This window comes from Oreochromis aureus, linkage group 11 (assembly GCF_013358895.1).
Source record: "Oreochromis aureus strain Israel breed Guangdong linkage group 11, ZZ_aureus, whole genome shotgun sequence".
NCBI lineage: Eukaryota > Metazoa > Chordata > Actinopteri > Cichliformes > Cichlidae > Oreochromis > Oreochromis aureus.
This window is the reverse complement of record NC_052952.1, coordinates 1,383,838-1,395,206: the sequence shown is the minus strand read 5'-3', so window position 1 is coordinate 1,395,206 and position 11,369 is coordinate 1,383,838. Positions and strand designations below refer to the sequence as shown.

The window sequence follows — 11,369 nt, the reverse complement described above, 5'->3', positions numbered from 1 at the left end:
GGCCTGTGGTACATAGCCGATTATTAGAGATAGGTTGATCATATTTAAGATTGAAGCATTAATTAATGGCAGGACATCTTTGAGCAGTTTTGTAGGAATGGGGTCTAAAAGACACGTTGATGGTTTGGAGGAATTAATTATTGAAGTTAACTCAGAAAGATCAATTGGAGAAAAGAGTCTAACTTAACATCGATGGTACTAAAAGTAGCTGTAGATAATATTACATCTGTGGGATGATTATTGGTAATTTTTCTTTGATAAGAATTTGTGAAGAAGTTCATGAAGTCATTACTAGTTAACGTTAAAGGGATGGTTGGCTCAGTAGAGCTCTGACTGTTTGTCAGCCTGGCTACAGTGCTGAAGAGAAACCTGGGGTTGTTCTTATTTTCTTCAATCAGTGACGAATAGTAAGATGTTCTGGCTTTATGGAGGGCTTTCTTATAAAGCAGCAAACTATTTCTCCAGGCTAAATGATGATCCTCTAAATTTGTGACACGCCATTTCCTCTCCAGCTTACGAGTTATCTGCTTTAGGCTACGTGTTTGAGAATTATACCACGGAGTCAGGTACTTCTGATTTGAGACCTTAGTTTTCACAGGAGCTACAGTATCCAGAGTCGCATGCGTAGTGAGGAGGTAAAATTATTAACAAGATAATCGACCTCTGTTGGAGTAGCGTTCAGATAGCTGCTCTGCTCTATGTTGGTACAGGGCATTGAAGATGATAACAGTGGGTGGATTATATTCTTAAACTTAGTTACAGCACTTTCAGAAAGACATCTACTTTGATAAAGTCTACTCTCCACTGCTGTGTAATCAATTATTGTAAATGTAAATGTTATCAGGAAATGATCAGACAGCAGAGGGTTTTCAGGAAACACTGTTAAATGTTCAGTTTCTATGCCATATGTTAAAACAAGATCTAGAGTGTGATTAAAGTGGTGGGTGGGTTCTTTTACACTTTGAGAGAAGCCAATTGAGTCTAATAACAGATTAAATGCCATGTTGAGGCTGTCATTTTAGCATCTACATGGATGTTAAAATCACCCACAATAATTATTTTATCTGAGCTGAGCACTAAATCAGATAAAAGTCTGAGAAATCAGAGAGAAACTCTGTGTAAGGCCCAGGTGGACGATAGATGATAACAAGTAAGACTGGTTTCTGAGTTTTACAGCTGGGGTGGACGAGGCTAAGCATCAGGCTTTCAAATGAATTAAAAGTCTGTCTTGGTCTTTGGTTGATTAATAGACTGGTGTGAAAAATTGCTGCCACACCGCCCCTCGGCCTGTGCTTCGAGGTTTCTGGTAGTCAGAATGACTCGGGGTGTTGATTCATTTAAACTAACATAATCATCCTGCTGCAACCAGGTTTCTGTAAGGCAGAGTAAATCGATTTGTTGATCAATTATTAAGTCATGTACTAACAGAGACTTGAAGGAGAGAGACCTAATATTTAATAATCCACATTTCACTGTTTTACTCTTTGGTTCAGATGTGGATACTGTATTGTTCTTTCTTTGTGATTTTTATGTTTAAGTTGTTTATTGCTGGTTTTAGTTTGTTTTTTTCTCTTTTGGGAGCTGACACAGTCTCTATGGAGATGGGTTTTGGGGGTAGTAGGAGGAGAGAAGCTGCAGAGGGCGTGTAAGACTGCAACTCTGCTTCCTGGTCCCAACTCTGGATAGTCATATTTTGGGGGTTTAATAAATTGGTCCATATTTCTAGAAATGAGAGCTGCTCCATCCAAAGTGGGATGGATGCCATCTCTCCCAACAAGACCAGGTTTCCTCAGAAGGTTTGCCAATTATCTATGAAGCCCACATCGTTTCTGGGACACCACTCAGACAGCCAGCAATTTAAGGAGAACATGCGGCTAAACATGTCACTCCTGGTCTGACTGTGAAGGGTCTTCTCTTCACAGCTGAAACTGAGACTTGCTTACTACGACCTCTATCAAGCTGTGCTTGAAGCTGTTGTCCTGTGAGCCGCCTATCACACTGTAACTGATTCAGTCGTGTCTTTGGGTCTGCAGACCTTCCTGTCAGTTTGTTTCTGAGCCTTTGGATGCTGAAGGAAACTGTACTCACTGACACCTTGACTTTCTTTGCAGTTTCTCTGTAGGACAGACCTACATTTACAAGTGTTATGATGGTCTGTCTCTCTTCCATTGTTAATGACCTTTTTCTCACCATTTCTGTACCAACACACTACTTTCTGCAGTACAGTACCGTTCATCTGATGCTCATCAGGGTACCACAGTCAGTCCAACAGAGGGGGTTGGACCTGCTGGAATTAGTAGCACCAACTTTCAAGTCTCGAGTCTCCATTGCTGCAGAGCAGCTTTAAATTGTTAACCCATGTTGTGTCCCTGAAAAAGACCTTTTTTTTTTTATAATTCTGAAATGTGCATTATTTTTCACTTTTGGTTTACCACATATTTTATTTTAACCTGGCAGTTCACCACTTGTTTGTTCTATTTTAAGATACTCATTGGACTTAAACTTGAATTGCATTAAATAACTGGAAAAATTGGGCTGTTCTAAACATTTTCATCGGTAGTGTGTGTATATACACACACACATGCTCTACCTGCTCACATATGCTTGTGATTTAATCTTATTTATATGTATATGCACAAAGGCTCCGGCCCAGGACCGTTGAAGCAACAATGCAACCACTGCTACACATCTTAGACTCACTTCCAAATTAAACTATTTGAATTAAAACTGATGTAACAAACTGCTAAACATGCCCAACTTTCCCACAGTGTTACAGCCATCAAATTCAGATTTGGAGTTAGTCAGTCCAACTACTACAATCCTACTTTGGTCACGTAAATAACTGCTCACCTGATTTATTGTCACAGAATGTTTTTACTACACATTGGAAAATATTCCAGTTTTTCTGGAAATGCGGAGACATGTAATAGAGTATAGTTACTTCAACCTCAGCAAAGCAAGACTTTTATTCTCTGGCCATACCTGACATTTTAGTGCCCTCACCTGGACAGAAAATCGCTGACACTGGGATGAGCTTAAAGACAAACCCCCAGAGGGAACACACATTTTTATCAGAGTTAATAATCGAGGCAGTTGAAATAAACACCAACTGTTGTGTGTGTCTGTGTTTTTAAACAATTTCCTCTCCTTTCATTCTGAGTTTTGTAAAAAAAAAAAAAAAAAAAAAAAAAGCAGACATGTCCTTAATGGCCAGAAGACGGCGTCCAGGGCAAGAGCAGCATGTTCCTACGATCATGCTTGAAGCCTTTGAATTCCACCGTCCTGCTCTGCCTTTAGTCTTCATCACTACCCATCTCTATAGGGTCAAAATCTGGGTCATCTTCATCCAAATCCAAGTCCTCAATGTCCTGGAATAGTGACTCGTCCACTTCAACGTTGTTTCCAGCTGCATAAGAAGAAAGCCACGGGGTTAGAAGAAACTTCACAGGAAAAAGATTATTCCTACCAAATCCACACACAGCTGTTCTCTCAACAGACCCAGATGATCTGTGACCCTTACACAGCAATCAGATCTTCCCCCAGCTAATTGCGATATATCACTTAGAAAGTCACATTTTTTTCTCCCTTTCACTTGTCTCTGCCTGCTGCCAATCCATATCCATGCTCAACCGTTCCTGTTTCTCCCTAGCCACACAAACACAAAGGCAATTCCATCCACTTTCTGCCACTTATCCAGGTTCGGGTCACCGGGGTCTGAAGCCCAGACTTCCATCACCCTGGGTACCTCTTCCAGCTCATCTGGGCAGACAATGAGTTGTTCACAAGCCAACCAAGACATAATCTGTCCAGCAAGTCCTGGGTCTGTATGGGAGCACCCACCAAGTAGGACACGCCCAGAATGCTTCACCCAGGAGGTTAGGGGGGGCCTCCTAGTCTGATGCCTGAACCACCTAATCTGAGCAGCGGCTCTACTCTCAAACAGCTGAGCTCCTCAGTCTATCACTAAAGGAGAGCCTTCAAAGGAAGCTTACTTTTGCCACTTATATCTGCAAATTTGTTGGTTTGGTTACTCACCTGAGCTCATGAGCACAGGTGAGGGTAGGAAGGCAGATCGCAGTAAATCAACAACTTCGCTTTTACGCTCACTTCTCTCTTCACGATGATACAAAGTCTGTGGCTCAATCCTGACAAGCTCACATTCCACTCTCCCCTCACTTGTGAACAAGACCCCGACATACTTAATAGAATAGAATAGAATAAAATTCAACTTTATTGTCATTGCACATGTCACAGGTACAGGGCAACGAAATGCAGTTTGCATCCATCCAGAAGTGCTTTAGCCGTGATATAGATATATTACAATATATATTAGCATTAATATAGATATGTAAGTATATTACTCCTCCACCCGGGGTAGTAACTCATCCCTGACACAGAGTTTGACTCCACCCTTTCAAGATGAGAAGGTCTCGGAAACTGAGGTGCTGATTCTGAATCCAGCTGCTTCACACTCGGCAGCAAACCGCTCCAGTGAAAGCTGGAGGTCACCACCTGATGAAGCCAAGGGAACCACAACATTCGCAAAAAGCAAAGCTGAAATCCTGATGCCACCAAAACAGAGACCCTTCACTACCTGCTGCACCTAGATACCGTCCATAACAGAATCTGTGACAAAGGGCAGCATCCACCAGAAACTAGTCCGACTTCCTGCCGACAATATGGCCGTCACTACACGTACCTAACGCCCTGTAACGACAGACAAGAGACCTCATACTCCTGAAGGATAAACCCGTCGACTGACACCGCTGGGATCTACAGCAATAACATCGGAATGTCATTTGGACTGTTGAAGCGTAGTCGGATGGTAACAAAAAAATGTTGGTCGGGAATTGCACTACTAGAAGGCAACACTGCAGATACTGAGTACAGCTATAAGTATCTTTTAATCCCACAAGAAAATGGAAACCGTAAAGAGGAAGCTCTGAAAACTACAACCACCAAATACCTGCAGAGAGTGAGGCAAACCCGAGGAGTCTGCTGAATGGGAAGAACAAGATCCGAGCAATCAACACTGCTGGGATAATAGGATGGCCAAAGGAAAAGGTGGAAGCCACTGAGACTGAGGCAAGAACGTGAGCGTTTCACCCCAGACACAGCACACTGAGACTGTACACTAATAGGAAGGGAGGAGGTCAGGGACTACTGAGTGTCAAAACCACCATCCCGAATGAAACAACCATCCATCAGCCCATCATGACTGATCATGTGCCTAGTGAATATCTCCAAACACAGACGTCCAAACAAGTGTTATGTTTAGATTCCACTGTCCTATTAATGACTCAGTTTAGTCCGTATAACAAAAAGAAGCAGAACACTCAGAAACAGTCCTTACCATCTTCAAGGAACTGAATGTCAGACGTGTCCAGGTTGTGGTCTCTCTCAAACAGCTGTTTACCTGGTGACAGATGCAGGGTCTTCAGTCTGGACACGTATGTCATCATCTTTACAGTTTTTGATGTGTTTGAGTAACACCACGTACCTGTCAGTTTGGGTTTTCCTGCCTGCTCTTCCTCTTTCTGCTTTTTTCTCCTCAGTTCAGCCATTTCCAGCTCAAACTTGGCTTTCCATGCCAGGAAGTTTTCAATGGTTACCACTGTTCCCTGGAAAGCCACCTGTTGAAAGCAACTACTGTTATAATGGAGTAAAACCTTGGTTGATTGTGTGCACTCAAGCAAAGGGTGAATGGTCATAAATCCAGTCTGGATTCTACCTTCTCTGCTTCCTGGGCCTCTTTCTCTTTCCTCTGCTTTTCCTCTTCTTGCCTATTTTTCATCACATCAACAATTGTATTAAGTTTCTCTTGAACAGCTGTAACCAGGGTGAAGATCATCACCATGCCCAAGTTTTCTTCTGCCTGTACAGTGAACACAAACATACAAAGCACACTGCATTGATAGAGCCACATTTCACCAACTGTCCAAGAACAGTGCAACACTTTTGGTTCTTTTTTTTTTTTTTTTTTTTTTGCAATAAGGAGATGGAGAGATGTCTGATGTCACCTACATTTCTATCATTATTATTATTGCTGTGTAGTTTAAGGAGCTTGGAAAGAAAGGTTCTGTAAGGTTCTTGGAGATGTTTCACTTCTCACCTGTGAAGCTTCTTAGTTCACATAAAAAATGCAAAATTGAAAGTAAAGTAAATTTTCTCATCAAGCGTATCCTCCCGCTGATGCGTTCTTATTTGACTGTCACAGACAAATCTATGAAAAGTTTGGACACAGCTTCTCATTCAATGGTTTTTCTTTATTTTTACTACTTTGGACATTGTAGATACAACACGAAGACATCAGATATATGAGCGATGGAGTGCTGCACCGTGGCCTGGCTTCCACAGTCACCTGACCTAAGGCCAACTGAGATGGTCTGGGATGAGATGGAGCGCAGAGTGAAGGCACAAGGGCCAACAAGTGCTCAGCATCTGTGGGAACTCCTTCAAGACTGTTGGAAAACAGCATTATGGTATTCCACACTTTCTGTTTACTACATAATTCCACATGTGTTCATAGTTTTGATGCCTTCAGTGTGAATCTACAATGTAAATAGTCATAAAAATAAAGAAAAACCATTAAATAAGAGGTCATGTCCAAACTCCTGACTGCTTGTGTATGCCCTGTATAAAGCTTACATCAATCTGATACTCTGAATTGTATTGATAAAAATAATGCATTTATCAATCCTTTTAAACACTTTGTAAACTTTTAAAGTTGTCTCCATCTCACTACATGTCTGACATGCTTCACTGCACAGTTCAATGAACATACACTGTTATTAATATGCAGACTGAATCATATTTCATTAAAATGTTGCTTTAGTCGTGCCCATGGACCAGCTGTACAAATGTTGTTTCTAAAAGTCTGGAGCTTTAAGATTCAGCAGGATTTCTTCCATTTCTTCACAGATTCCTCTTAATGAGGTTTGAGCTTCATCTAAATCACAAATGTAGACACACAGCAGTGAAGCTGTCATCCAAGGCACTGGGCTTCCATCTAAGCATCTGGAAAGATCTAGAAGCCACTAATTAGCCCTCAACCAGCACCAGACCCACGACTGCCCAGATAAATCCAATGACAGACCTGCTGTTGTAACAGTGTGAGGATATCTTCTGTGTCACTCTCCTCCAAGTTCTCCTGGGAATAGATTTCCCACAGCGGGGGCTCGTCTGGGTACTTGTCTACATACGTAAACTTTAAAGTTGTTTCCACAGCTGCAAAAAGACAACAGACAGTTCATGTTCCACAACTTTACGAGTGCAAAATGAAAAAGTTCTTTTTATTATTTAACTAAAGATAAAACTTTCATTTATTCTTTATTCACATGTAAAGTCAAACAGGGTGGATACACGTGTATCCCCCCAGCTTAGTGCCTGCATAGTGGGGTTTTCACTAGTGGACGAGAGGATTTCTTTCATTCTGGTCACGTAACGGGTCTTGTTATTCGTGCTTCTCAATCAACGATGCAGTCTACCCAGCGTTCCTGGAGCCCCTGAGTGGGGTGCATTAAAGTGGCCTTTGCTGTGTTACTAAGACCCTCCCCTTCACTATTTCAGTAGCGGCCGGGCCGGAGAGGAGGGAGGAGCGGCTGCAGCAGAGTCGGAGTTGGGAGTACTGCAATGTGCTGAAGCAATGTGAAACAGACACAAAGACAGTGTGGAAGCAAATAAAGAACACTGAACGTGAACGCATGTCAGGTCCTTCAGGGACACAGGCCCTCTATGAGCAAGTGCCTCAGTGACAGTGGGAAGGAAAAGCTGTTCTGCTGGAGGTTTCTTCCTGTTAAAAGAAACCTCCAGCAGAACCAGGCTCAGGGAGCGGCGGCCATCTGCCACAGGAAGAAGATGGGCCAAAGACACGCTGTGGAAGAGATCTGGATTACTACTAACTAATGAATAGTGCATAAAGACATAGTTAAAAAGAACTGCCCAGTGCATTATGGCCCCTTTTCCCTTAGTACCCACTCGGGTCGACTCGCTATGGATCAGCGCCACTCAACTGGTTTTCCATTACTACCCAGTAGTACCTTGCTGGTGTGCTTGTCGTCATAGCAACGTGTCTGCTCGTCCTGCGAGGTAATTAATATGCGACACGAACGCTACAACAAAGGTGGATGTTGAAGTGAATATATACCTGCTGCTCTGTCGGGAGCTTTTCATCACCCTCCCCCCAGCGTTGGTTTTTGTAGCCGTTTCCTGGCAGTTTTGATTTTATCGTGAACAAGATGCTCTCATTATTCATTGAGTGACGCTACTGACCAGCCAATCGGTGGCATGCAGTCTGACGATGTCACAATTTAGCACCGGTTTGGATCACTTGGAATCCCAGCGGAGCAGGTACTAAAAAGTACCTGCTGGTACCAAGTACTGTGCTAAAAGAAAGCCCTGGAAACTGTGCTGAGTTGATCCAAGTAGTTTTATGGGCTTATGTGAAGCGACCAGCAGCCTACACCTATTGCAGCGTAACTAAGGGAGGATTCAGGGTCACCTGGTCCAGCCCTAACTATATGCTTTAGCAAAAAGGAAAAGTTTGAAGCCTAATCTTAAAAGTAGAGGAAATATCACAGTGTTACTGGAGGCCAAGGTAATACTAAGTATCTGATTACTGGTTATAGGGCTGACTTCAATAACCGAAGTTTTATCTACATTTAGAAGCCGAGGTCACCCAGGTCTTTAATGGTATAATATTCCTGTTTCAGCATGTACATGGAATTGGTCGAAACTTCCAATCAGTTAACAAGAGGTAGCCACGCACGAGTTAAGTGACCTGGCTGCACACGAACCATCATGACAGAAGCAGATGAAAAGCTTGAAATGAACCCCAAATAATCATTTCCTTCCATCAGCAATACTAATATTTTCAATTCTCTGGTGAGTTCAAAATTATTTTGCAAATAAATCTAAATAATTTTTTGATCTTTCAACTAGGCCTGCCACGATTAGTCGACTATCAAAATCATAAACGGCTAATTTAATAGTCGACTAGTCGCAAAAATAATCGGCGACTAGTCGCCTACCAAAATGATGGTTTGTGGCAGCCCTACTTTCAACAGCAAGAGTTTGATGGTGACAGAGGAACTGTGTCTGTCTCTGGTTGTGTTGAAATGGATGATGCTCCTCCCAATTAAGAGGCCAAAGGACTCTGCATTAATGGCTATGCTTCGGCAAGCCTACTCACCAAAACCACAGCATCACAGGAAACATCAACTAGGAAGGCAAAGGAAGAAGTGAACAGTTACAGGCCAGTTAAAGCTGATCCACTGATCTTGCGGCCATGCAGGGGAACATCCTTAGAAGCAAAGCAGTATCACTGGGACCAGTGTTCCTTCTGACCTGGTTCTTTCAACTGCTGTGAGAGTGTAGTCCTGAATGGGCTCAATGTTAATAGATTTCACACCAGAGGTTTCACAATACTGTCCTATTATCGTGATCCACTTCAAATGTTAAGTTGCTTTTAAATATATGCTATAAATGTACGCATACATATATACACACACACACATTCTATAAAGTCAAAGTCAAAGTCAGTTTTATTTGTCAATTTCTTCAGATGCAGTTACAAAGGAATTGAAATTACACCACACATCCCATAACAGCAATAAAGTGCAGATGCACAACATTTAGGTAACATACAGGATATAACAAGACACGACCTACACATAACATATAATTGTTCCAAAACCAATTTCAGTTTAAAACACCGTTAACAGCTGCAGTGCTAGTTATTACCAAAACACTGTTTTCCAACCACATTCATCAGTTTACTTACTTTCCCCGTTCTCCCCGGCATCGGATGTGACCGTGATGGTGAAGCTGGTGGGATCTTCTGAGAGCACTGCAAGTACACACTCATTAGCAACATCACTACTACTATGATTTCATAACTGATTGGGTAACTAAGGCATATTTGAAGATTTTACTCATCTCTTCTCTTTGTCAGTATTCACATTTAGAAATAATAAAGATTTGTATACCAATAACAATAAAGACTTCAGGCAAGCATAACAATGTTTGCTTTTCCCAACAGCTACCGAGTGCTAATAGAAATAGTATTAGTATTTAACATTAATATGAGTATCCTTTCACAAATACAAGAACACCAGCAAGCTAATCCCAAAAAGTTGATGCTCCTCATCTGGACGTTTTCAGTGGCAGAAAGATTTCGTCACTCATCCAACTTCTTCAGTCTCAGCTGACTGCAGGCTTCCAATCTTATAAACAGTACATTTGTACAATGACTGAAACTAGCACCGCTGAATAACAATGGGCTGTGAGGTCAGTTCTGCAAATTCTCATGACCATTGATCAACACCCACTGATCACTGACCATGAGTCCCATTCACAGAGAGTTGGGGAGTGGCTGCAATCACAGCATTGTAAGATGGAGACAGGTGTACCCTTAGGCCCCCTCTTCGATTCAGAGATGGTCTTTCTCTTTTCACGTGAAAAGTTTCAGTCATTGTACAAATGTCCTATTTAAGGTTGGAAACCTGCCGTCAGCTGAGACCGAACAAGTCCCCTGGATGAAACGTTTCTCCCACTGAAAACGTCCAGATGAACAGAATCAACCTTCTGGGATTTACTTACCTGGATCACTGAGCATGCACCAAAACCAGCAAGCTAAGTAACGTGTACTTGCTAGCTATGAGCTAGCTGCTACTTTCGTGCTATAATCCTACTTAACGTTACGTGCCATTCAGACCTGTAAAGGAGTCTGGGTAGATGGACTCGATGGCTTCGAGTTCATTCCGCTGCTCTTCGGCGTAGTCTGTCATGTTTGTGTAGCTACAGGTTATCTGGAAGTTCGTAAAATCATCACCAATACGTTCGCTGTGTGCTGTGTACTCAGCTGAAACAGTCGATCGATTATCTCGACGATCCGCCGCTTCTCCTTCTTCTTCTTCTTTTCGGGGTTAGCGGGGTTAGCAAACCAGCTTTGAACGTACATTACCGCCACCTTCTGGACTTATGTAGATCACACGCTCGACGCAAGAACAAGAGAAAAACTTGCGTCCGTGTGTTTGCGGTTTTTCTTTATGAATGAGAAAAAAAATCGGCTCGTTTATCGATTATCATTTAGAGGAAAACAAACAAATAAATAAATAAATAGATAAGGGAAACGAACCGTTTTACTAACAGGGATGTTCTCCCTTTTCCTGTATCCATGGGCAACATACTGACTCCAAGTTGCTCTTCAACACATGAACCTTCAGTCCACCAATTTGCAATTCATCCATTGGTGTATCCAAAGTGTTTGTCTGAATGGGTGAATGAGGCACGTTGTACAAAGTACTTTGAGATATAAGAATCTATATAAGCTATATAAGAACCAGTCAAATTACCAAATCTTGTTTTGC

The 11,369-nt window shown here is 42.1% G+C and overlaps 1 protein-coding gene across 1 annotated transcript; it reads right to left on the bottom strand.

Moving 5' to 3' along the window:
• Window positions 1-2,854: 2,854 nt before the first annotated feature.
• rwdd1 (RWD domain containing 1) lies at window positions 2,855-11,156 on the bottom strand. The gene is made up of 7 exons (XM_031734707.2): window positions 10,715-11,156; window positions 9,782-9,847; window positions 7,097-7,227; window positions 5,732-5,875; window positions 5,501-5,633; window positions 5,354-5,416; window positions 2,855-3,406 (listed from the first exon to the last, which is right to left on the bottom strand). Exons 1-7 carry the CDS (start codon window positions 10,785-10,787, stop codon window positions 3,294-3,296), a joined length of 723 nt encoding a protein of 240 aa, XP_031590567.1. The 5' UTR covers window positions 10,788-11,156; the 3' UTR covers window positions 2,855-3,293.
• Between the last annotated feature and the right edge of the window lie 213 nt (window positions 11,157-11,369).